General features: G+C 44.0%; 1 protein-coding gene across 1 annotated transcript in view; it reads right to left on the bottom strand.

Moving 5' to 3' along the window:
* LOC147603950 (cell division protein FtsZ homolog 1, chloroplastic-like) overlaps positions 1 to 24,373 on the bottom strand; it is a 28,998-nt gene extending 4,625 nt beyond the window's left edge. The window contains exon 1 of the mRNA XM_086795969.1: positions 23,971 to 24,373. Within this exon, the coding sequence (XP_086652095.1) occupies positions 23,971 to 24,345 (375 nt within the window). The 5' untranslated portion in view covers positions 24,346 to 24,373. The remainder of the gene's footprint in view (positions 1 to 23,970) is intronic.
* Positions 24,374 to 27,372: the final 2,999 nt, after the last annotated feature.

The following is a 27,372-nucleotide window of genomic DNA, read 5'->3' as shown; positions in this document are numbered from 1 at the left end:
TTTGTCTATTCTCCCTACACTAGCGAACCAAGGTGCAAGTTCCTGCACCACCCCTACCACCACAGTCATACAAGCTCAACTGAACTTCAGTAAGTATGATGGTAAGTGTGATCATGTTGCAGTTTTACAATGCATTCATCAATTTGTCACATATTTTCCTTTGGCTAAGCTTTTAGATCCACCTAGCAGCACCTCACCTTTCAAGCGAAGTGGTCACTTGGTGGCAGCATTGGTCGAGTCTACATGTAGACCCGTACACGGGAGCTCCACAGTATGTATGGGACACCTTTGTGTCCGGACCTAAAGAAAAGGTTTCTCCCTCCACAGTACATGACCAAGCTTGAGGATGAGTTTTACAAACTCTCCCAAAATGGGTCACCCGTGCTAACTTACTCTAATAAAGTAATCACATCAGCACAACAGTTAGGTATATCCGAGGAGGATGAATTGAAACAATTCATTAGAGGTATGGATACAAATATTAGGTTTACTATACATAATTCTGAGCCACAATCTTATGACAGGGCTCTGACTCTTGCTCAGAATCAGGTAATGATGCTCAACAAAGGTAAACCCAAGCAACCCCAAACTAGCTCCAAACTCCAATAACAATCATCCACAACCCAACAGTGATCATCTCCGGGGGGGAAAGGGGGCTAAGAATAGCAAAGATAGTAAGAAAGAATCCCAGAGCACTTCAGGAGGCAAGAAGGATAGAACCTTCATGCCTAAGAAAACATATGAGGAAAAGGCCAAGGAGGGCATCACTAGTGGATATCTCCAACCACAAGAGAAAACGTGGTATAAGGGGGGGAACAAATGTTTCTTCTGCCACACCGTGGGGCATGGTAAGAAACATTGTACCAAGTGGCAGGCTACGCAAGCAACCAAGGCCTCTGCCTCCACAGTAGCCACCGCAATAGCTACAACTACACCTTCCGCATCAGCCACCTATGCAATCCAACTCTTGCCCGCCTTAAATGCCATGCCCACCGTGGTATTTGACGATAAGCAGGAGGGCAAGGTTGAGGAGCAAAAGAAAGCCCTCATTCATGCTCATGGCACAGCAAAGGGACAACAGTTCATTGTTCTCTTAGATATGGCTAGCTCTGAGGAGGACGCCATTTCTCCTCACTTGGCTAAAAAGATGAGTTGTACTCTTGTACCCCATCATCTGGACGTAGACGTGTCCACACCCGGTCTTCGCGCACACATCTCTCATAAGGCTCAACAATTCTCATTCATGGTTCAAAAGGCCACATTTCAACAAGACTTCATTGTCTCACCCCTTTTGGGGTGTGATATGATTCTCAGCCTTCAATGGTTTAGGGAGTATGCACCCATTCCTGACTGGAGGCAAAACACTTTCACGATTGTTGATGGTATTCTTGAGCCTGTCTTGATTCGCGGGGATAGGAGAATTCCACGTATTCCCCTAATTTCATACATCCAGGCCCAGCAAGCTATCAAAAAAGGAGCCGGGTATGCATTGATTTATGTCCGTAGCTAGCAGTCTGCTATTCAGTCAACAACCCCATTAATGCTAAAGTTGGATGGTCTCCTAGCACAGTTTCAAGGGCAGATTTCACATTGTGAAGTTTTCGTCCGAGTTGCGGCCAGTTGATATTGTGCTTATTCTTTCTATCTTTAGCGGTGCATTTGTCCTATCAACTACTTATTTGCTGTACTAATTCTTTCTATTTGCTACTTCCCTTAGTGCTAGGCTTCATTATGGCTGAGTCTGCCCTGCATCTCTGGAGGTTTGACAGAAACTCAATACGAAGGGCTTTTTGTGAATATATGCTCTCATGTGTGTGTGTGTGTGTGTGTGTGTGTGTGTGTGTGTGTGTGTGGAGTGCGTGTGTGAGAGCATATCTTGATACAGAGTTCTACACCCACTATTGGGCACTGATGACGTTAGTGGACATGTCGTAGTATCTAGTCCATACTATGCATAATGGTGTTGATAGTTATAGTCTTGTGGGTTGACTAGCATGAGTATATAACATGCACGTTTTTAAAAGGTGAATTTGGGCATGTTCTTGGATTCATCTAGGTATATAATTTAGCCGTATTAGCGGACATGCAGACTTCACATTGTGAAGTTTTCGTCCGAGTTGCAGCCAGTTGATATTGTGCTTATTCTTTCTATCTTTAGTGGTGCATTTGCCCTATCAACTACTTATTTGCTATACTAATTCTTTCTATTTGCTTCTTCCCTTAGTGCTAGGCTTCATTATGGCTGAGTCTGCCCTACATCTCTGGAGGTTTGACAAAAACTCAGTACGAAGGGCTTTTTGTGAATATATGCTCGTGTGTGTGTGTGTGTGTGTGTGTGTGTGTGTGGAGTGCATGTGTGGGAGCATATCTTGATACAGAATTCTACACCCACTATTGGGTACTAATGACGTTAGTGGGAATGTCGTGGTATCTAGTCCTTACTATGCATAATGGAGTTGATAGTTATATAGTCTTGTGGGTTGACTAGCATGAGTATATAACATGCACGTTTCTAAAAGGTGAATTTGGGCATGTTCCTAAATTCATCTAGGTATATAATTTAGCCGTATTAGCGGACATGCAGATTTCACATTGTGAAGTTTTCGTCCGAGTTGCGGCCAGTTGATATTGTGCTTATTCTTTCTATCTTTAGCGGTGCATTTGTGTACTAATTCTTTCTATTTGCTACTTCCCTTAGTACTAGGCTTCATTACGGCTGAGTCTGCCCTGCATCTCCGGAGGTTTGACAGAAACTCATACGAACGGCTTTTTGTGAATATATGCTCGTGTGTGTGTGTGTGTGTGTGTGTGTGTGTGTGTGTGTGTGTGTTACTGGTTAGACATGAGCTGGAGCCTCAATTAGCCGTCAATGACAGCAGTGGCAGATGGATGGTCATACAATGTAATGTCAATGGTGATATTCTTGAGTTTGCATCAGTCTATGCTTCCCAGACCTCTGCCATGAGGGCTTCATTATGGGATTCTTTATGCAGATATCCATGGAGATCCAATGCATTCATCTGTGGAGATTTCAATAATTCCCCTCTGCCAAGAGATAACACCACTTCAAGATCTCATATGCTATCATTGGAAAGGCAGAAATGGGACAGCATGCTTCTTTCTGTGCAGGCTGATGATTTATGGGTGCTTCTCCAAGGGTCAGTGCCTGGATATACTTTTCATCATAATGCACTTACTACATACTGGGTAAGGCTTGATAGATGGTATTTGTTTTACCCTCAACAATTTGCAGATTTTAGCCCTCATCTCTTTATAGATTTTTCATTGGGCTTGTCGGATCATGCCCCATTGTGGATGAATTTGCAGCTTGGCATGCCTCTGGATGATTTGCCACCCCTCTCCAGTAGATTATTGCATGTTAATCAGACTTATTTCCGACATCACTATTTCCAGCAAATGATCAGACTTGCAATTCATCCCTTGCCTTTGCATGCCCAGGAGGACATGAATTATGCTTGGGACAACTTTGTCTCTCGTATGCAGAATGTCATTAGGGAGTATGGTAACTGGCATATGACTGAATGGAGGAATGAGGTTAAATGGGCAAAAAGGACAGCACAACAATTGACTGAATTTTCTCAGTTAAGGCCTCTCTCTGATTCAGAAAAGGATTCCCTTTCACATGCTCAGTTTAAATTGACTATTAATGATCAGAGGAAATTGCACAAATGGCAGATTAGGGCAAGAATGAAGCCCCTCATGGATAAGGGCTGCTCATCAAAAGCCTTTTTTCAGGACTTGCATGCTACTCGAAAGAAAAACTCATGCCTAAGGGTAAGGAAGCTAGATGGCTCTTGGACGCACTCTTTCTCTGATCTCCAAGATGAATGCCAGAATTATTTCCAAAAATTATTCTCCGCTCCTAGTTTCCCATCAAATCAAATGACTGAGGCTAGGACTAAATTTCTCCAATATGTTTCTGGAATAGTGGAAATGGATGAAGCTCTTACTTTGGAGAGACCTTTTACTGACACAGAACTTGATAATGCATTGATCCACCTCAGCAAATACAAGTCCCCTGGCTGGGATGGCCTTACGGTGGAATTTTATATTTCTTTTTGGGATGATTTGAAAGAAGTCCTCTTGCAAATGATCAATGTTGCCTGGCAAGAAAATCAATTGCCGCACTCTTGGAAGCATAGCATAGTCAAACTTGTGCCCAAAAAACATCTGTGTGACCATATGTCAGATTGGAGGCCTATTACTTTGATGCCTGTAGTTTACAAACTCATTACCAAAATGATTGTGCATAGGCTTCACAGGATACTGGATGTGGGACTTCATCCTCATCAGTATGGGTTTGTGCCGCGAAGACAAATCCATGACAATATATCCAATGCCTTGACTGCAATTGAATATGCTAAGTATTCGCATCAAGATGTGCTTATATTGCAGGTGGATATTGCTAAGGCATTTGACACTGTTCAATGGGATTTTATTTCTCAAATCATGACCAAATTGGGCTTTGGTCCCAAGATGGCAAATGCAGTTTACTGGCTTTATTCTGGCTCTACTTCTCAGTGCATTCTTGGGGGTCATCTGTCTCGGTCATGGACATTGGGTCGATCAGTTAGACAAGGCTGTCCTCTTAGTGCTCTCTTATATGCCATTGCGACCCATTCCCTTTTAATGTATCTTGATCATCTTACAAACACAGGACAGATGACTGGTCTTAAAATCCCTGGAGCTGCATCTTTTTTGGCACAAGCATATGCTGATGACTCCTCCTTTATGCCACAGAATTCTTCCCGGGAAGTTCAAATGCTTATGACCACTCTTTCATTGTATGGCTTGGCAGCGGGATTACATGTCAATTTTGACAAATCTAAATTACTTCCCCTGAAACAATGTGACTGGCATTCTATTCTTTGGCCGGGTCAGGTGGTGCATTCCAAAGATGTAATCAGGCATTTGGGATATCCCACAGGATGGCATATCACCAGGAAGCAGCAGCTAAAATGGATCTTCCAAAGACTTCAACATAAACTGGAATACTGGAAGATTTCTACTTGGCCTCTTCATGTCAGGCTCAGAATAGTACAGTCCATTGTAATGTCCTATGTCCAGTTCTACTTGCCTTTGCTGCATTGGTCCTCCAGGGATATTTCAGCCTTTATGTCTCAAGCTATGGAGATGTTATGGAGGACAAAAACTGCTGTGAAAGCATTGAGACTGATGAAGATGGAAATGGTGTGCTCTCCTAGGATGCATGGTGGACTTAATGTCCTCAATATAAGATATCATGTACTTGCAAGGAAGGCGACTATGTTGCATACTTTTTTCCACCAACAACAGCCATGGACTTGTATGCTAGCATCCATGTGTGTCAACATGAGGACTTCTGCTTATGGTCATTGGATTACTGATCATTGGGAGGTTGTCATTGGGAGATTTGTAGGGAAGATACCTGGCTGTCCTTTCTCTACTGCTCTGATACTTGACTGGAAACAAGTACTTTCTAAGGTCAAATGGGCTCCTGATAATTGCTTGGGGACAAACTCAATGAGGAAAGAAAGTATTCATTGGAGTGCCATCTTTGACATTCCACTTGCTTTACAGGAACCTGTTCGGACATACAATCTCATGAAATTGAGAATTAGATACATACATGATGTGGTAGATGATCAGGGCTATGTCTTTATCTTTTCCTCAGGCCACTGCTTCCTATGCATTGGGAATGCATCATAGGTCTATATGGAAGAAAATTGCTGATTTATTACATCCTTTTCTACCTGTTCCTCCTATGGCTGACACAGACAGGCTTACGGATTGGCAATTGCAACCCTCTGCTACATGCACTCATCCTGTTCCTCTTCCCGCCTTAACCTCCATCAAAGCTTACAGGCTTCTTCAGCCTGCTCCATGGATTCAGCAACATGCTGATTCTCTGTGGCATATAAGGAAGCCCCTCTCATGGTGGCGGAAGAATCTCGGGATGTTATGGAAGTGTAAAATGCCATTGAAACAAAGACTTTTTCTTTGGAGATGTATGACAGGCACATTGTCAGTGGGGGTCACATTTGCTAAACGTCGCATTGCACCATCCACATGTTTAAGATGTCAGGCTCCTTCAGAGACTGTTCTTCATTTGCTTTGGCACTGCCCGTGTTCTAGGATCCTCCTCAGGAGAATTTCATATTATCTTCGGCTCCGTTTCCCGAGTCACAGATTTGGGAAACATTTCTGGCTCTTTGGCAGATTTATGAGGTCTTTGTCTCAATACTCACTGTTTCTCTCTTGGGTGAGATATTGCGCTCTTTGGACAATCTGGAGTGAGCATAATTTGGCATACTTGGGTCGGCAAAATCACGAGTCATATGAATCTTTCCGAGCCTCATTGCGGCAATCCTTATATGATGCCTGCCATGAGGGTGATATGGATGCTTCTTGCATAGAGCTTTTCTTTTTATGTTTCTGATCTTTGGGATACTCTCCATTTCGGAGACCTCCCATCATGTAAATTTATGAGCATATAAATATACTGCACTGGATATTACCAAAAAAAAAAAGAGTGTGTGTGTGTGTGGAGTGCGTGTATGAGAGCATATCTTGATACAGAGTTCTACACCCACTATTGGGCACTGATGACGTTAGTGGACATGTCGTAGTATCTAGTCCATACTATGCATAATGGTGTTGATAGTTATAGTCTTGTGGGTTGACTAGCATGAGTATATAACATGCACGTTTTTAAAAGGTGAATTTGGGCATGTTCTTGGATTCATCTAGGTATATAATTTAGCCGTATTAGCGGACATGCAGACTTCACATTGTGAAGTTTTCGTCCGAGTTGCAACCAGTTGATATTGTGCTTATTCTTTCTATCTTTAGTGGTGCATTTGCCCTATCAACTACTTATTTGCTATACTAATTCTTTCTATTTGCTTCTTCCCTTAGTGCTAGGCTTCATTATGGCTGAGTCTGCCCTACATCTCTGGAGGTTTGACAAAAACTCAGTACGAAGGGCTTTTTGTGAATATATGCTCGTGTGTGTGTGTGTGTGCGTGTGTGTGTGTGGAGTGCGTGTGTGAGCATATCTTGATACAAAGTTCTACACCCACTATTGGGCACTGATGATGTTAGTGGGGATGTTGTAGTATCTAGTCCATACTATGCATAATGAAGTTGATAGTTATATAGTCTTGTGGGTTGACTAGCATGAGTATATAACATGCACGTTTCTAAAAGGTGAATTTGGGCATGTTCCTAAATTCATCTAGGTATATAATTTAGCCGTATTAGCGGACATGCAGATTTCACATTGTGAAGTTTTCGTCCGAGTTGCGGCCAGTTGATATTGTGCTTATTCTTTCTATCTTTAGCAGTGCATTTGCCCTATCAACTACTTATTTGCTGTACTAATTCTTTCTATTTGCTACTTCCCTTAGTGCTAGGCTTCATTATGGCTGAGTATGCCCTGCATCTTTGGAGGTTTGACAGAAACTCAATACGAAGGGCTTTTTGTGAATATATGCTCTTGTGTGTGTGTGTGTGTGTGTGTGTGTGCGCGTGTGCGCGTGTGGAGTGCATGTGTGAGAGCATATCTTGATATAGAGTTCTACATCCACTATTGGGCACTGATGACGTTAGTGGGGATGTCGTAGTATCTAGTCCATACTATGCATAATGGAGTTGATAGTTATATAGTCTTGTGGGTTGACTAGCATGAGTATATAACATGCACGTTTCTAAAAGGTGAATTTGGACATGTTCCTGGATTCATCTAGGTATATATATATATATATATAATGCTAAAGGATGATCTTCCACCGCAGCTCCCACCCAGTCGTCCTGAGGATCATCGCATTGAGTTGGTCCCCGAGACAGAACCACCCAGTAAGTTCCCCTATCGCCTTTCTAAGGCATTGTAGAGCAAACTGGAGCATCCGCTTTCCTAGCTACTCCACATTGGATTTATCCAACCATCCTTCTCACCCTTTGCTACACCTATCTTGTTTGTGCAGAAGAAAGACAAGTCCGCACGATTATACATGGACTACACGGCTCTTAACAAGCTCATAGTGAAGCATAGGTTCCCAATGCCCAAGATTGAGTATATCCTTGTGCGACTCAAGGGTGCAAAGTTCTTTTCAAAGATAGATCTCAAAAGTGGCTATCATTAGGTTCGGATCTTTACGGCTAACATTCCAAAACCAGCCTTCAAGACTGAACGTGGCCATTACGAGTTTGTAGTGAGGCCATTCAGTATCACCAATGCACCTATGACATTTAACAAGATGATGTCTCGGGTATTTGTGGAGCTCATAGGAAAGTGTGTATTCATCTTTTTAGATGATAGATTCATTTTTTCTGTAACCGCAGAGCAGCATGTGCAGGATGTCGAAAAGGTCTTGCAACTTTTGCGAGACAATGTGCTCTACATCAATACAAAAAAGAGTGAATTTGGAGTAGAAGAAATCCATTATCTGGGATATGTCATCAGTTTTGACGGAATTAGCCTAGACCCTAAAAAGGTAAGGGTAATTCTCGAATCTAATGTTCCCAAGAATGCGCAAGAGATCCACTCTTTTATAGGTCTCTACCAAGCATATAGAACCCACATGGACAAATTTTCCAACCTTGCAACTCCTCTCACTGATCACCGATCTACTCAAGGATGTGAAGACGCGTCGTCAAAAAGTGTCCCTTGACAGGCAAATGTAACATGCGAAAACTTCGGGGGAGATCGGTAACTTCAATGCTCAGAAATCAACACACGTTTCACGACGAGAATAACGCACAAAACTGAAAATAGATGTGCAAAAAATAGAGAGAGAGAGAGGGAGAGAGAGGGAAAAGAGGACATAGTATTGGGTCCCGAATACCCTCTGTAGGGCCCCCACCACAAATGGTGTATTTGCTTTTATTAGAATGATGCAAAATCTGAAATAAAAGACTGAACTTGAACCTTCTTGGCTGAGATAGACCTCTGCCCTTGACCTTCAATCCTTCACCCTTGCGTTAGCTTCTCCCTTGGTTGTCTTGGCCCTTGAGTAGCTATAGCACCTTGTGAATTATGAGATGGGCTGGACTGAACTATGCCTTGGCTTTGTATACCTCTTACCTACACCTGGTCAGCTGGTAATCTAGGGTCGGTTTGCTGAAAAAAACCCACGACTAGTGAAAATAGCATTTTAATGCTATTAAAGCCAACATTTTCACACTGGCCCTTCAGACTTGGCTTGGCCACCTTATGGGCTGATATCTTGTTCCGCCCCGTCTTTAACTTATGAAGTGATCGGACTTGCATATGGTTTTAACCAACTGACGTGGAACACATCGTGCATAGTCCAACTCGCAGGTAGCTTCAACTTCATGTTGGGTTTTATGATGTGTATGCACCCAGGGGAGTGCTAGTGATCATCAGTAGGTTACAGGGGCACTTTTTACTTCAGTTAGTGGAGGTTTTTTCCCCCAGTTTAGCTTAGTTTCACTTATAAAGGTTTATAAGTGGTTTGGTCCACCTGGCACTATTTATGGCCGGACCATGTGAACACACTATTAGGTTACATCTTTTATGTGGCTATTGTACTTCATTTTATCGTTATCAATATATGAGCAAGCGTGTTCCTCTCTCTCACTCTCACGTTTCCTGTTAGTGTGCCTTCCAAACCCTAACCCTAACAGCTCAACCCTACATTTTGGTATCAGAGCAGGTTCGCCTAGCTGCGCGTACAGTTCCACGCCATCAGCTGCCTTCACCTGTTCTGTTCCGTACCCTGCAGCTGTCCGTACAGCTTGCCGTCAGCTGCACGTACAGTCCCTCGCCATCAGACTGCTGTGCTCCGTATAGCAGTATGCTCTGTACACTGGTCGACCAGCCTGCTCCGTACAGCAGACAACAGGCGACCAGCACCTGCTGTGTATACCTGCAGCAGACCAGCACCTGTCTATCCATACAAGCGACAGCTGTTCCGTACAGCAAATAGCAGGCGACCAGCACCTGCTGCGTATCCTTGCAGTTCCATACAGTACCTGCAGCTCCGTACAATCGTCGTTTCTCCTCCGTACACTACTCCGGACAGTCTGTTCCGTACAGTCGACCAGTACCTGCTATTGTTCCGTACAGCCTACAGCCGACCTGTACCTGCAAAATCACATTTTGGTAAGCTTTACATGTTTTGAAACTTGGGCGTTTTTTCTGTGAAAGCTTTTCTGGCAGATACAGGGAGGTTTTCTTGCAAAGAAACCTCTACAGGCTTTTGCAAGGTTTTGGGTGCAGAAATTTTGGGCATTTTTGGCACTGTGTGAGCCACCTGTGTTGCTCTACTCAATCAGTGGTGCATTGTTTTGCACATTCAAAGGATTGAGAGTGCAAGCATATTTGGGTAAGCTGTACTCAGTGGAGTACAGTTGCTTTCAGGGTTGTTGTTTTTGGGTTTTTTGATACACAGGTACAGCATTGTGCACTGGCATAATGGCAAATCAACAGCAGAGTGATGTGTTCACATACTTGCCTAAGGAAGACAAGCTGGATGGCATGAATTACTCCTTGTGGAGTTCCATGCTGAGAAATGTGTTCGTGACAAAAAGCCTTTGGGATTTTGTTAGTGGTGATGAACCACGTCCAGGTCCATTGGCTCCAGAGACTCCTCCCCAAGGGGGTGCTCGTGGAAGAGGACAACAGGGGACAACAGGCACAGGCACCAGGTCAGCCACTGCCTGTTCAAAGAACAAATGCTCAGAAGACATGGGATGCCAAAGATGCACAAGCCTTATCACTTATTGCATTGTCACTACAGAGGTCTATTATACCTCGTATTCGTTCAGCTGACTCTTCACGGAATGCATGGGTGACTTTGGAGCAGATGTATGCTGCTCGTAACAAGGCACAGATCTCATTTTTGAAAAGAGAGCTGGAAAATCAGAAGATGCATGAAGGAGATGATATGTCCAGCCACTTGAACAAGCTGCAGGATTTGAGAGAGCAACTCATCAATGTGGATGAGATTATTCCTGAGACACAGCTTGTATCCACCATCTTAAACTCTTTGCCAAGATCCTACTTGGCTTTTCTTTGAACCTCAGCATGAGGAATGCTATTGAGCCCCTAAAGTATCAGGAACTTGTTGCTCTCTTGTTACAGGAAGAGCAAATCAGGAAGAACATGAACATGAACACAAGTGTTGAACAAGCATTTGTGACAGGTCAAAAAGGGAAAGGCAAATCTCAGCCAAAGAGTTCAAATCAGAATTCAGGTGATGGTGGTTCATCTCAGGATACCAAGAAAGGTGATGGACAGCCCAAGAAGAAGGGCAAATGCCATTACTGTAAGAAGCCAGGTCACTACATCACAAAGTGTAGGAAGAGGACTGCCAAAGAGAAGGCGAAGGAATCTGGGATGTCTGTAAACGATGCCTCTAAAGCTCCTCCGGAGACTGCTTCCTTTGTTGAAGACAAGGATTACTGTTTCTACACATGCAGTTATGATGCCTCTTGGTCTTCACAGGCACTCAGTGTGACTGAGCATGCATGTACTTGGTATTTTGATAGTGGTGCTTCAAAGCATATCACATCTCGCAGTTTTGTAATGTATGCCCTGCCCCTGTTGGCAAAACCGTTCAATGTGCCAATAATGCTTCATATCCAATTCGTGGCATTGGGGAGATTCAGCTCACAGCCATTGATGGCTCTATTCTTCGCCTTACAGATGCCTTATATGTACCAGGGATAAAGAAGAATCTGTTGTCCATTTCTTCTTTAGCACAGTGTGGTATGCAAGTCAACTTTGATGATGACAAATGCATGGTCAGAGACAAAGCTAATGCCTTGACCTTGATGCTTACTGGTACATTATGTCATGGACTCTATCAGTTGGATGCATTTCAGCCAGTGGATCAGTCTGCTTATAATGCATTCACTCTTACTCCAGCTATGGTTGATGCGGAGTTATGGCATGCTCGCATGGGGCATGTAAATTTTGGTAGTCCTATGCTTATGCAGCGACATAACATGTTGACAGACCTACCTCTTATGGAGAAGCCTCCAGATCACATATGTGAAGGATGTATTTTGGGAAAAATGCATTGGTTTTCCTTTCCACGTGATCAGGCTCTACGAGCAACTGCAAAGTTGCAGCTTATACACAGTGATCTTTGTGGTCCCATGCAAACGAAGTCATTAGGAGGTTGCTTCTATTTTGCTACATTTATTGATGACTTCTCTCGTATATGCTGGGTCTATCCGTTGACACGGAAATCACAGGTATATGATGCATTTTTGGCCTTTGTAGCACTTGCTGAAACAGAGTCAGAATGCAAGGTTAAGACTCTCCATTCTGACCGAGGGGGGGAATATGTGTCACACATGTTGAATTCCTTTCTTGAGAGTAGAGGTATCAAGCATCAGTATACTACTCCTTATACTCCACAGCAAAATGGGGTTGCAGAAAGGAAGAATTCGCTCATGGCGATGGCCAGATGTATGTTAAAGGCAAAGAAGCTACCATATGTCTTTTGGGTGGAAGCTATTATGTATGCTTGTCATCTTTTGAATCGATGTCCCACAAAGGCATTGGTTTCCATTACTCCTTTTGAGGCTTGGCATGGCCGCAAGCCTTCGGTATCACATTTGTGCAGGATAACAGAGGCATTGGGTTGTTGCAATCTCGGTATGTTGCTAAACTTCTGGAAAAGTTCAAATTTCAGGATTGCAAGCCTATCAGCACTCCTATGGAGCCTGGGATGAAACTGTCACTACAAGATGACAGTATTTTATTTGATGCCACTACATATGCTCAGGCTGTTGGGTGCCTTATTTACTTGTGTACTACACGGCCAGATATATTCAGTATGTCGTATCTCAGTTGAGCAGATTCATACACAGCCCGCGATTGTCACATTGGCAAGCTGTGAAGCGTGTATTTCGGTATTTGCAGGGTACCTTATCTCTTGGATTGCTTTATCCTGAGGGGGGTGACATGCAGCTATATGCTTATTACAGCGATTCAGATTGGGCTGGTGATTTTGATACCAGACATTCCACTAGTGGAAATTGTTTTCTTCTTAGCTCTTCATGTATTTCTTGGGTAAGCAAGAAACAGACCACAGTGGCCACTTCGTCTTGTGAGGCAGAGTACAGAGCAGCTTACACTACTACCGTTGAGTGTGTATGGCTGCGTCGTCTTATGGCTGATATGGATATTTCAGTGGAGGAGCCTACACCTATCTATACTGATAGTCAGAGTGCCATTGCCGTGGCCAAGAATCCTGTGTTTCATGCTCGCACGAAACACATTGAGATTCACTATCACTTTGTTCGAGAGAGACTCCAGGCAGGTGATATCAGTCTGATTTACTGCCCTACAGATCAGAATGTGGCAGACATCTTCACCAAGGCATTACCACGTCCGAAATTCGAAGCATTCCGGACTGCTTTGAATTTGTTTCCTTTTGGTGGATGATGTACAGTGATCACATATCACTCCAGGGGGGTTTGTTGGGTTTTATGCTGTGTATGCACCCAGGGGAGTGCTAGTGATCATCAATAGGTTACAGGGGCACTTTTTACTTCAGTTAGTGGAGGTTTTTTCCCCCAGTTTAGCTTAGTTTCACTTATAAAGGTTTATAAGTGGTTTGGTCCACCTGGCACTATTTATGGCCGGACCATGTGAACACACTATTAGGTTACATCTTCTATGTGGCTATTGTACTTCATTTTATCATTATCAATATATGAGCAAGCGTGTTCCTCTCTCTCATTCTCACGTTTCCTGTTAGTGTGCCTTCCAAACCCTAACCCTAACAGCTCAACCCTACACTTCATTGAAACCTCGTTAATCTTTCTTTGGATGGGAAAACGTCCAAAGCTCCTGAATGACAACTTTGGGCATCGCTTGCTCACTTGTTTCAACCTTTGCTTCATAATCCGAAGATAAACCCAATCACCTTCCGAAAACTTCATATCCCTTCGGTCTTTATTGGCCTGTGGAGTGTAGGTCTCCTGCGCTTTAGCCAACCTGTCTTTTACTGACTCCAAAATCTCCTGGTAAGACTTCGTCAATCTATTCGCTTCAGGTATTGAAGACGAGGTCCTAGTCAATAGCGATTGGAATGGTCTTCCAAATGCTGTGAGTCCTTCCACTAGTTGAAGAAAAGAATCATTCAAAACAGCTTGAACTAAAGGCAAATATGATTCCCACTTACCTTGCTGATTGTGTACATAACACTTCCGCACATCAAAGGCCAACTGGTTGTTGATTTCTGTCTGGCTGTCCGTCTGTGGGTGAAATGCACTGAAAAAATTCAATTTAGTACCAAAGTAATTCAAACAATGCCCTCCAAAAATGACTGGTAAACTTGGCATCTCGGTCTGACACTATGGTCCTAGGAATCCCGCCAATTGGGTACCAATGCCGACTGAACAAATGGGCAGCATCCTGGACGGTCACATTGGCCTTGCATGGAATAAGCATAACAAATTTGCTAAATCTATCAACTATAGTCAAGCACTGACTATTACGCTTACCCGAACTGGGAGGCAGATTCGTGACAAAATCCATCAAAATATCTTGGAAAGGTTCCTCAATAATTGGCAAGGGTTGTAACAACCCTATCTTCTTCCCACGAGGAGCTTTCACCTTTTCACAAATATCACAGTGTTGTACATATGAAAACACATCTCGCCTCATCTTTGACCAATAATATTATCGTTCCAACTTCTCCAAAGTCAAATTCATGCCCCTATGACCACCAGTAATGGCGTCATGGGCATCATGGAGAAGAGCTTCTCTCAACGACTTCATGACACACAGTTGGCCTTTGTAGAAAAGCCAACCATCGCGTATCAAAAAGTGGCATGGTCCTGTGGCATCCAATGCCAGTTCCCACTATGTACCGAATTCCTCGGAATCCACATACGTGTGCTTCATATCGTCTAGTCTCGCACCAACAAGGTCGAGGCTAGTGGTTTGAATCAAAGTAACCTGTCCCTTCCGGCTGAAAGCATCGACCACTGGAGTGGCCTTTCTTGGCAGGTACTCAATCATACTACCAAATTGCTGGAATATCTGGCTCCGGCGGTGCTGTCAATCACTCCACTGTGCACTTGGCAGTGTCTAAATCTAGCGTAATGTCTAATGGTCAATGTGCGAACCTCAAAGTTACGGCCATAAAGAAAATGTTTCCAATGTTTCAAGGCCTGAATCACTGCGAGGAGTTCCCGATCGTAGACCGAGTTATTCTTTTCCGCGGGCAGTAACTTACGAGACATGTAAGCTACTGGATGGCCATTCTATTGTAATACACCTCCAATTGCAATGTTACTCGCATTGATGATCACTTGGAATGGCTCGTCCCACGATGCAAGCACTAGACAAGGCACTTCTAACAAAGCCACCTTGAGGTCATTGATTGCCTCCAACGGTCTTGGAGTCATTCGAATCCGTTGCCTTTTCGTCTTGACTTCCTTTAGCAGATCGGTGAGATCCGTCGAGAGGTCAGAAAACTTGTCTATGTGGGTGGAGTATGCCTGGCATATATCCACAAAGGATCTGATGTCATAAACGATCTGTGGTACTTCCCAATTGACAATCTCGGCCACCTTGGCCAGATCAAGTCAAATGCCTTTTGCACTAATTATATATCCAAGGTAATGAACCTCGAACAAATAAAATTCCAACTTCTTCTCATTGACGTAGAGCTCGTTGCTTTCCAGCAACTTCACGACTTTCTCCACATCAATCTCATGCTGCTCAACCGTAGCTGAAAATACCAGTATGTCGTCCAAGAATATGAACACACACTTTCCAATCAATTCCCAGAACACCCGCATCATCATGCGGGTGAATGTGGCTAGGGCGTTCGTCAAGCCAAAAGGCATGACCACAAATTCATAGTGGGCCCATTCTGTACGGAAGGCTATCTTGAGGATGTCCCCCTTAACAATCCTCACTTGGTGGTACCCACTCTTCAAATCGAGTTTCGAGAATATCTTAGCCCCATTCAGCCTCTCAAGAATATATATACCTAGATGAATCCAAGAACATGCCCAAATTCACCTTTGAGAAACGTGCATGTTATATACTCATGGCAGTCAACCCACAACTATATAACTATCAACTCCATTATGCATAGTATGGACTAGATACTACGACATCTCCACTAACGTCATCAGTGCCCAATAGTGGGTGTAGAACTCTCTATCAAGATATGCTCTCACACACGCACTCCACACACACACACACTCTCTCTCTCTTCGCTTCTCTCTGCCTGCTTTATACCATTCGCCCACCTGCACCTCTGCGCCCCCTTTCTCTTCGCTTCTCTCTTCCCACCCGCCTTCTCTCTCTTCGCTTCTCTCTGCCTGCTTAATACCATTCGCCCGCCTGCACCTCTGCGCCCCCTTTCTCTTCGCTTCTCTCTTCCCACCCGCCTTCTCTCTCTTCGCTTCTCTCTGCGCGCATTTCGATCCCCTTTCTCCACCCACCCTTGCTCAGGCCCCCAAGGCAGCAACATAACTCTCCCCTGCACCTGTAGCTGAGCATCTTGTAGGTCGCATTTTTTGAGTCTCCCCTAAAGGGGAGAGGGTACCCTTGAGGGGGGACTCGTTCCACCAACAGCCCTCTCCTTTATCAGCAGCAACACATGGAAAGTAAGAAGTCTTTTGCCTCAGTCACCGCTTCACGATTACCGCCCATTCCTCCACCCGTGAGCAAGCCGACACGATGGGAAGCCTACCTCATGCAAGAACTGAAGAAACTCCAGGGAGAATTAGCAGCACTGAAACACGAGACTATCAAGAAAGATGAACAAATCAACGAACTGAAAGTGCAAGTGCAAGCCATGAAGACGAAGCAAGAGGAAGCACGAGAAGGACCCATACCTACAACACTACAAACAGAAACGACAAACCATGTTTCAAAGGTAAATTCAGTTAACTCACAAGATTTTGTTAAAGAAGTCATATCAGCGGTCAAAGAAAAGGAACGAATGGAAAGTAACAAAAAGGTAATCAGAGTCGGTGGTCTTCCTCAAGGCTGGGATAGGGGCAGACATAGCTCAAGAGCTTCGAGAAGACTACATATTAGATACAGATGTACTTACAGCACAACTGAGCAAAGTAGTCCCCTTCGTGGACTTAGGAGACCCTATCTCTATTATAGTAAAGGGTACACAGGCAAAAGTCTCCTATATGGACAACAATGAGAAAACAGCAGTGATGAAGCAAACAAGGTCTCTCCAAGGGACAAAGGTATGGATAGCTGATGAACTCACCCCGCTACAACTCAAGAACAAATCGGCAGAGCTGAATAAAGTTAAAGAAGCAAGAAAGAATGGCAAATGGGCAATATACAGAGGAGGACAAGCAATCATTAAAGAATTCCGTACCCCACTCCCCTCAAGAGCAAATCCATCCATGGATGAAATATAGCTATTTTTATTTTGAACCTCAATTTCGAACTAGATGCAATAGAACCCATTGTAATTTAAACTCTTAAGAGTCTTAAGAGTTCATTTTGAGTTATTTTTTTTTCAGTTTTATGCCTCTTTGGCATCGATACCCAGAGTGGAATGTAAATGGATGTACCTGATCTGTCCCATAGGTCGGATTCGGCCTCCCGTGGACGTTAATATAACTTTCTTTCTTTCTTTCTTTCTTTCTCTCTCTCTCGAGAATATACTATTCGAGGCATCGAGAATCTACTTTTGATAGTCAGCTTATTGAGTGCACAATAATCAACACACAAACGAGAAGACCCATCTCTTCTTCTTGACAAACAAGATCAGTACTGCAAATGGTGACACGCTGGGGCGGATGAAGCTAGATTGAAACAATTCTTGGAGTTGGCAGTCCAATTCTGATTCCGTGGCCTTGGAAAGGTGATATGGGAACTTGCTCGGGGGTTCTGAGCCTAGGAGGAAGTCGACCTTGTGGTCCTCCGATCTGGACGGGGGGCGCTGGTAAGGGAGATTGTCCCAAAGAAAAATCTTCTGGACCCTCCTTGTACTGCGCAATCTCCTCAGCACTCAACTTGCCACCGGTCTTGCTTGCCTTTGCTTTCTGGTCTGGAGTAAGCTTGGGCACAGTGGTCAAGTTCTTGGAGCCAGAGACTCCCGCGCTCTATCTTGGGGAAGACCCCATCTGGTTCTGGCCTTTTTCCTCTGAGGTGGTAGCCTTGGGAGTAGCCGGCTAGGAAGTCTTGGGCTTTCCGCCATTGTGCTTCATTTCAACACTCTGAGCAAGCGAGAGTGTGTCTTCGAAGGTGGCTGGCCTAAACATTCGCACCTCCCACTGATTTGCGCGTCAAGGCTATACAGGAATTGCCCTTTCTTGTCCATATTAGATAAGCCCAACTGCAAACATAAGTTTGAAATATTATTGGCAAACTGAAGGACTGGTTGCGCGTTCTGACGCGCTCCCCTAAACTCGTCTTCGAGTCGCTCAAGGTAATGGGGCGGTAGAAACCGCTGCTTAAGGTCGCGGACAAACTCATCCCAAACATAAGCCGCCATACCTAATCTGGTGTGGGCATGAGCCCACTGGGTCCACCAAGGAATGGCCTCACCTTCCAAGTACCAACTAGCTAAGATCACCCTGTAAGTATCACTTTTTCGAACTACGGCAAAGTAAGCTTCAAATTGATGCAACCATCAATAAAGAATTGTGGAGTCGAGTTTACCATTAAACTTACTGAAATTCATTTTCTCAGGAAAATGATTTGAGGAAGCTGATGGTGTCAATCTTGCATCAGAAAGCCGCAAGGTATCGCTCATGTTCCACACGTCACATGGCTTCGTCTTCACGTTGTCGAATCTCCAATGCACGCATCTGAAACTCAAGCATCGAGCTCGCTACGGTCGTGACCCTTCAAAGGGGTCCCTGTGTACAGGATCTGGAATCTGGGACCAGAAGGAGAGAGAGAGAGAGAGGAGAAGATGAAAAACGAGGAGCTGGAGAACGGGTGCCCTCTTCCAGAGCCAGTATCTGCGCCTTCTACTCTTCCAACTTGGTACTCTGGTCTGCAATTGCTCACATCATCTGTTGGAACATCTCTTGTACACTCCTGCCTGATGCCCTAGCTAGACTGCCTGGTGCACTTTGGTGTCCCAAGGTTCTTCGTCTCTCACCGTCATAGCTCGTCATAGCAAGAAAATGCACTACCTTTCCAGAGCGCAATCTGACCATCCACTGTGTGTGGGAGACTTCCGGAGGCTTCCAAAGGCTGAAACCAACCGTCCTTCGAGGGACAGGAGTCACTCCGAAACGAGTGGTCCACCGGAGTCTGAAAACCAACCACACGGGCAAGAAAAATGTATGGTTTCTTACTGAATCTTTACACTTGAAGTAGGCTCTGATACCACTGTAATATGCGGAAACTTCGGGGGAGATCGGTAACTTAGATGCTCAAAAATCAGCACACGCTTCACGACAAGAATAACGCACAAAACTGAAAATAGATGTGCAGAAAATAGAGAGAGAGAGAGAGGGAGGGAGGGAGGGAGAAGAGGCCACAGTATTGGGTCCTGAATACCCTACATAGGGCCCCCACCACGAATGGTGTATTTGCTTTTATTAGAATGACGCAAAATCTGAAATAAAAGACTGAACCTGAACCTTGTTGGTGAACCTTCTTGGCTGAGATAGACCTCTGCCCTTGACCTTCAATCCTTCACCCTTGCGTTAGCTTCTCCCTTGGCTGTCCTGGCCCTTGAGTAGCTGCAACACCTTGTGAATTATGAGATGGGCTGGACTAAATTATGCCTTGGGTGATTATCTGGGGTCGGTTTGCTGAAAAAGACCCACGACTAGTGAAAATAGCATTTTAATGCTATTAAAGCCAACGTTTTCACCTTGGCCCTTCAGACTTGGCCTGGCTGCCTTGTGGGCTGCTGTCCAGGCCTGCACAGGCTGCTGGGCAGCCCCTTTGGCCTAGCTGCCTGGCTGGTCTGGCCCATAAGCCCTGTCAGCTGCCTTGGGCTGGCTGACAGCCTGCCCAGCCCATACTAGGGCTGGTGGGTAAGGCCTAGGGCCTTCCTGGCCCCCTTGGGGTGGCCCATAGCCTTCCCATGCCCATACCTAAAGCACACCTACATCTTCATAGTCGTCCGACTGTGTCTGTGCTACCCAACTGATCTGGTGATGCCCGACTGTATTTTAGTGCTAGCCAACTGCCCTTCTGCTGGCCGACTGTGCATTTATTGGTCGTGGGCTGCTGCCAGCTGACTCTGGGCTGGCCGACCAGCAGCCAGGGCCCATATAAAATGGCCCATTGCCCCCACACTCTTCCATGTATTATTCCAGGATTTTATTGGTGTATATAGCAGAGTTACACAAGTTTCTCTCTCTCTTTCATCTATGTATTGCTCTCTACTGCAGTTGTCTTCATTTCTGATATGCATTCCGACATGGTATTAGAGCCCTAGGTGGCTTGAAGCTTGGAGACAGTGGGACGTTGAGGGTTTGCTGATTGAGGTGCTAATTGGAGACTGTTTTGGGCTTTACGGGACTTGGAGATTAGATAGAAGGCGGCCATCACCGTTGGACAGCCACCTTGCATTCTATTTGCAACCTCTTCTTCTTCTTTTTTCCCACCCACCCTCACTTCACAAGACCTTGTGAACCCTTGAGATGGCAGATTTGCTTGAGATGGCTGAGAAACACGTGAAGATCCCGATACTCCCCACGTTCTCGGTGGACCGACAGTTGGACAGGAACAACTACGGCATATGGACGGTATATGGAAGGTAATGATGGAATCTGTTTTGGAGTCCTGACTTGGCTGATTTCATTGTTGTTGGGGTTCCACGGCCAGAGTTGGAAGATGAGGAGTTACCTCTGACTTCACCAGCTTGTAGAGAATGCTTGAAAACCCCTAGAGCTATGAGGAATTAGAGCTATTTGATTTCATGAAGTAGAAAATGCAGATTTCCGCATCACCCATGAAGAGGATCTCCTTGGAAGTTCAGATGCGGGTGATGAATCCTGCAAAGTCGTCGACGATGCCGGAGCACATCTACAAGTTGCAGGCTCTTCAGCAGGAGGTTCTCCGAGCCGAGAAAGAGATATCGTCAGAGGATATGGTCATAACGTTGTTGTCACACTTGCCCTCTCAGTACTCAGCCTTTTACTCCCCTTTGATCACCAGTGGTGGCAAGCTTAGCACCATCACATGGGAGGAGGAGCTTGTGCCCATGGTCTTGGACCAAGAAGAGCGATTCACGAACCCTCCACAAGGCGGAGGTTCTGAGGCCTTGACTGGCCAACGGTCGAAAGGCCGTAACAACAACAACAAGGGCAAAGGGAAGTCTTCATTGGAGAAGTAAACTAAGAAGAAGCCTGATTCAAACCGAGAGAAACTGAAGGCCAAGAGGACCTGTAATGATTGTGGCGAGAAAGGCCACTATTGGAGGAAGTGTCCCAAGCAGACTGGGAAGAGTGCTGATTCTTCAGCTCAGCTGCAAAGACTCCAACCTGGGCTCACGCAAGAGGTGAGCTCTCACTTTATCCACCCCACCCGTTTCGCCTATATGGACATAGCTTGCAGGACCATTGGCGAGAGCCTCCTCCACTTCTGGGATGATCGGAGTTGACCTCTTCCCACCAAGACCAACCTTCGGTCCTCTTTCCTCTATTCGTATTGGCGCCGCCGGAACGAGGTGCGGGGGATGGTCGCGATGAAGATGCCATGGAGGCAAGTGCCAAGGAGGCTTGAGCAATGGAGGTGAGTGTAGGAGAGAGATGTAGGAGAGGCTAAAGCAAGAGGAGGTGAGACCGTAAGTGTAGGAGAGGCTTGAGCAATGGAGGTGAGAGTAGGAGAGAGATGTAGGAGAGGCTTGCCAATGGAGAGGCTAGAGCAAGAAGTGAGTGTAGGAGAGCAACAAGACTACAAGTGACAACTTGAAATTACAACTTACCCAATGCCACTTGAACCTTGAGGCTTGAGGAGAGCTAGAGCCTTGCCGGGTTGCCCAATGCCCACTTGAGTCTTGAGCCTTGAAAGTTGAGGAGTGTTGAGCCAATGAGCTTCCCACTTGAGCCTTGAAAGTTGAGGAGCCTTGAGCCTTGAGGCTTGAGCTTGAGCCTTGCTTGAGGCTTGAGGAGTGTTGCAAGTGCCAAGAGGCAAGAGCTAAGAGGCTAGAGCAAGTGCCAAGGAGGCCCGAGATGAGTCTTGCAGACTTGAAGACTTGAAAGTTGAAGTTCCTATAGCATGTGCCAATGGGGGCTCTTCTTATAGCTGTGGGCCAAGCCGGATAGTCGTCGAAAAATTCTATGAAGCCAAACTGCTTCATGTGTCCCTTGGTCTTGAAACTTTGTGAGGAATTGTTTTATCTTCGGCTAGAACCGTGAAGCGGTGCAGAAGGATCTGCTCGCAAACCATCACTCCAGCTTCGTCAATAATGTCTGGTTCCACTTCGTCTTCCATGGGTACCAAATTGTTGCATTGTTGTCCCTTTGCCTTAAGGATTTTGCAGGACTGTGGGTTGATCAAACAAATTTTGGCGGTCCATACATATCCTTTATCTGCACAAGGGTTGTCAAAACTGCCCAAATCGCACCACTCACCCTTGGATCTTCACTTGTAGGGGGCTTCAACAGAAAACCATGTCCATGAGTGGGCATGCACATGACAAGCATACAACGATTTTAGTCACCGATCATGGACTTCAGCATCCCATGATGATGCTTGAAAATCCACAAGACGTAGATTCGTGCCATAACTTCTGCCTTGATGGTCTTGCAAATCTTGGATTATAATATGCTTGCTTGCTAAAAGCCTAAATCTGTCGATGATAGTCGAAACAACATTACTGTGAGTCTTCCGCAGTTCCATCATAAAATCGATAGCAATGGTTTTCCTTGGGAAGAGGGAATCTACAAAGGTTACAATAATCCTACAGCCTTACATCAAGCATGCTTAACTTCCTGCCAAACTAGGCATTCTTGAACACACTTCTCAATGGCCTTACGCAATTGAGGCCAGAAGAAATACTATTGACTTGCCTTGACACTTGGTATCATAGCTCTATGCCCTACAATCTACCATCAAAGATGCATGGCATTTGTACATAACCTTTTCCCAAAGTGCAACAGTCGCATATAGGCAAAGATTCATGACGAAATTCATCTCTAGTCAAATAAAAATAATCTGCAACTCCTTGTAGCAAATTGAAATCCTCATCCGTACAATATAAATACTTCATGCCAAATAAAGCATGATGATGAACAACACATATATGTGATGCCTGCAGCCCTCAAGGTAGAGCAATGGCGGCTATAATATATATTCTTGTAACTTGAAATGAAGCATAGGAATTGTCAAGAAATAGAGTAAGCTTTTATGATCTATATTAACGTTACATGCGAAAGCTTATGGAACCTTTTACTTGATAAGCACAAATCTTCAAATTAGGACAACACGACACGTTACATCATACAAGAGGGTTACAATGGTGTGGTGGGGGGGAGGACGTGCACAACCCTGAATATCCCTTGGCAGTACACTAGTACACTGACAACTCATCCCTAGACAAGGGCTCACAAAATGCCTGGTGTCCGGCCTTATACGGCCTTGCACTTGATGTAGTATGTCCACAGCATCCAAGTGCATGATGCAAATGACAAATGACAGTAGATTCAATGACAATTGACAGTCTCGAGCAAATAATGCTGTCAAGAATGTGACTTACTGCCATCGACTCTTTCTCATGAATTCGTAGGGTCGACTATGTAGTTTGGCTCTCATAGGCGTTGGCATGGTTGTCTTGATTCAAGACAGTCCCAATGCAATCCACACATGCATCTCACTCAACCACAAAAGGTCTCTGGATTTTGTGTCCATAGCCAGTCCCATTTGAGCAGTTTTAAAGGACCTTAAAAGTGTGAGGGACTAGGAGAATAGAACATCCAATCTACATCCAAAATGCAGAGATGAACCCTGACAGCAGCCTTGTGTTCAGTGCTTAATCCAGCAAAATGCAGAAGCACAAACAGAAAGCAAAAAACACACACCTGAAGACCGCTTCCAATCATTCGGTTTACAGCATTGTTGCCCCCGCCGCCCACACCAATGACCTTGATGCGAGCACCCTCGTACGCGGGCAAGGAGGCCCGGATGCGAGGAAGCAGGCTCCTCCCACGGGTGGGTACCCATCGCACAGTGCTACTGAGAAGCCTCTCGGCTTTGAAGAACCCTTTGCAAGAGAGAAGGTTCGATACGCAGGCCGATTGGCGAGACTTTGCAGAGTGGAGAGTTAGAGAGAGGGGGGTGTTGAGCTCTCTGCGGTGGTGCGAGGGAGCTGTTGGCGAGAGGTTGTGTTGAGCCAACATCGTATCTACAGAGCAGCTACAGTGAGAGTGGTGCAATCCAGCGCATGCTGGTGGCATACAAAGTGTTTGTAAAGACAAAACGTTGGAATCTAACCCTTCCGCTAAAAGCTGACCATGCTCTTAGCTCAACAAGCCTCAGCCTCACCCCTTGAACTTGTCTTGTAGTTAGCAAAGGCATGCTCACAAGGGTATGTATATACATATACATAAATATACACTAGTATTCAACCTCCGCGTTGTTGTTGCGGTATGTAAAAGACATTAAGAAGCCAAAGGGTCAATCGAAATACAAAAGGTCGATCAAATACAAAGGGTCAATCGGAATAAAGAGAGTCAATGGAAGGGATTTTTTCCTCTTATTTTATTTCTTTTTTGAATACAAAGGGTCAATGGAAGGGATTTTTTTCTCTTATTTTTTAGAAATCCAAGATTCTTTTTTCTCTCTTCTCCTTGTGCCTTGGTTGTCCATGGTTAATAGATCATATGTGCATGCGTCTGTGTGGATGGAGAGAGAGAGAGAGAGAGAGAGAGAGAGAGAGAGAGAGAGAGAGAGAGAGAGAGAGAGAGAGAGAGATTAACTTCTAAGCTTGAAATGGACATCCAATCTTCATATCTTCAGTTCCAATACCAAATCCCACCTTTATAATATTGTTTGACCCATACTAGAACATAAACTTGTTGACTTTAAGTAACTGATAAGGCCATATTCTTCATCACTTTGTATTTACTTAAGTATAGATTGAAAAATAACTCCAAATCTTTTTATTGTTATATAAAATACATTTAAGAGGGAAGATCATTAAGTAAATGTGACACTAAAATAACTCCAAATCTTTTTATTATCTAAATACTTGTTTATATAAAATACATTTAAGAGGGAAGATCGTTAAGCAAATGTGACCTAAAAATAATCCTTTTTGAAAAGGGAAAAACAACAATCTCTCTTATGTGCTTGTCTTCTCTTGTGTGTGTGTGTGTGTGTGTGTGTGTGTGTACGCGCGCGCGCACAAGGAGGTCAAGCTCATCCTCAACTTTCCATTCTTCTCATGGTATCAAAGCATCAATTTGTGTTAAGAGGCGAGTAAAGGAAGCGGTACATAGGTAAGGGTAACTCCATCTCTTTCCCTTTGATTTGGAAGCAAATCTTTGTAGGTGTAGCTACAAGGCAAGAGCAGTAGGCAAGCACACCAGTAAGATGCATTGTCACATTTTGAGGTGCCCTTATGGTGAAGCAAGGTTGCATAACATTGTGTGAATCGTGTTTATAGGACCTCAGGGATTTCAGAATTAGATTTGAGGCCATTTCGAGCCCCATTTTAGCTCTACAAATGATTTCGCATGCACTCTATGAAAGTGTGGATTTTGACCACATATGCCCAATTTCTGGTTTGGTACAAAGTTGCAGTAGAATTTGGATACGTGATAGTTTGTACATAGAATTTGGATACGTGATAGTTTGTACATAGAATATAAGATTTGCAAGATATTGGTGGATGTATGTTTGTGTGACTCTTTCATATACAGTTATAGTATAACAGGTTTACAGTACCACATGAGGTGACTATGCATAAGTGTAAAAGTTTTTACAAGCATTGTGGTGACCATCTATTAGCGGACAAGAACAATTAACTCCTGGGATGAAGAGATTATCCATCAACTCCCTTATTGGGATAATCATTTCTTAGATCCCAGGTATATATTTAAAAATGTGGGAAAGCAATCTTTGGGAGCACTTGATTGGTGGGTGAGACAATAAGGGTGCATAAGATGATTTGAGACAAGTTGGATGGAAGGTCTATGGCCACAATCTGTGGATGGCAAAGTAATCCTACCGTATCTATGAGCCTTAGAATTTATCCAAGAGGGAGGAGACAAGAGTGAAGAAGGAGATTGCATCCTTTCACACACCAACATGTCATATACATTAAATCAAAGGTGCCCTCATAAAAAATAATGTGGGTTAGCAATGTTGGTTACATATATGGGATTATGTACCATATACTAATAGTTGACGTGAAAAGGTTACTAAAAAAGAAGTTTCAAATTTTTGGATTTCCAAAAACCTACAAACAATACATCAAAGCATAAACTTTTAGCAAAATTTATATTGTTTACATATATGGGATTATGTACCATATACTAATAATAAGGTTACTAAAAGAATTTCCAAAATTTTGGAGGTCGAAAAACCTACAAACAGCACATCAAAGCATAAAGTTTTACTCAACATGAAGGGATCTACATTTGATTAAAAATGAGATATATCATTATATAAACTAAAAAGTTTTTTATTTTCACACCAATTTTTTTTTCTAAAAACATATAAATAAATCATAAGCCACTTAAGGCCAAGAAATAATACTATTTTTTAGCACACAACTCACCATATTAAAGATCAAGGATTTGGAAACTATCCAAATCAAAACATGGTCTTTTGAAATCCATAATTGAACTCTTTCCACTTTTTCTATGGCAATGTGGAATCCCATATTGCATAGGCCTCCTCATATGGAAATGTCTCCAAGTTAGGCTTTGCAGAAAACAAGCACAGACATATCTCTAGATTTTTATCAAACGATTCTATAGACTATTCTTTAACGAAGGCTAAGCTACTAAGAAACCATTCATCTTCAATTGATCCAAGTATCATTGTCTGACATAAATCTGCAAGCTTAAAGTATTCTGACATACGCTCTTTCAATATACACTTAGGTCCAATTTGGTCCACAATCTAGTCATTGCCCCTGGCTTTGTAGGCTCCCTAGTGTGACTATGATGTTCCCACATTGTTTGCCCAAAAATACCAGATTATCGCCATGGAGCTCCATACTTTTTCCAAAATGATTTGAAAGGACCTGCACTGTATCCTTGAAATCAAGGAAAAGATACCGTTTATCTTTTATGTTATTCCAAAAAGAGGGTGAACAATGGACATAGCTTCAAGAAGTTCATCCTTAGGAAATCTCTCTCAAATCTCACTAGTCAAAGTGTTACATATGGAGACAAGCTCTGTCTTCACAAAGATAATGAGTTGCAAAAAGGTTGATTATTTAACTTTCTAAGACTTATTAACTCCCTTCACTT

This window comes from Cibotium barometz, chromosome 63 (assembly GCF_041138505.1).
Source record: "Cibotium barometz isolate CiBa-2024 chromosome 63, ASM4113850v1, whole genome shotgun sequence".
In the NCBI taxonomy this organism is placed as follows: domain Eukaryota; kingdom Viridiplantae; phylum Streptophyta; class Polypodiopsida; order Cyatheales; family Cibotiaceae; genus Cibotium; species Cibotium barometz.
Note: the sequence above shows the minus strand (reverse complement) of the source record. Positions and strands in the feature narration are given on the sequence as shown.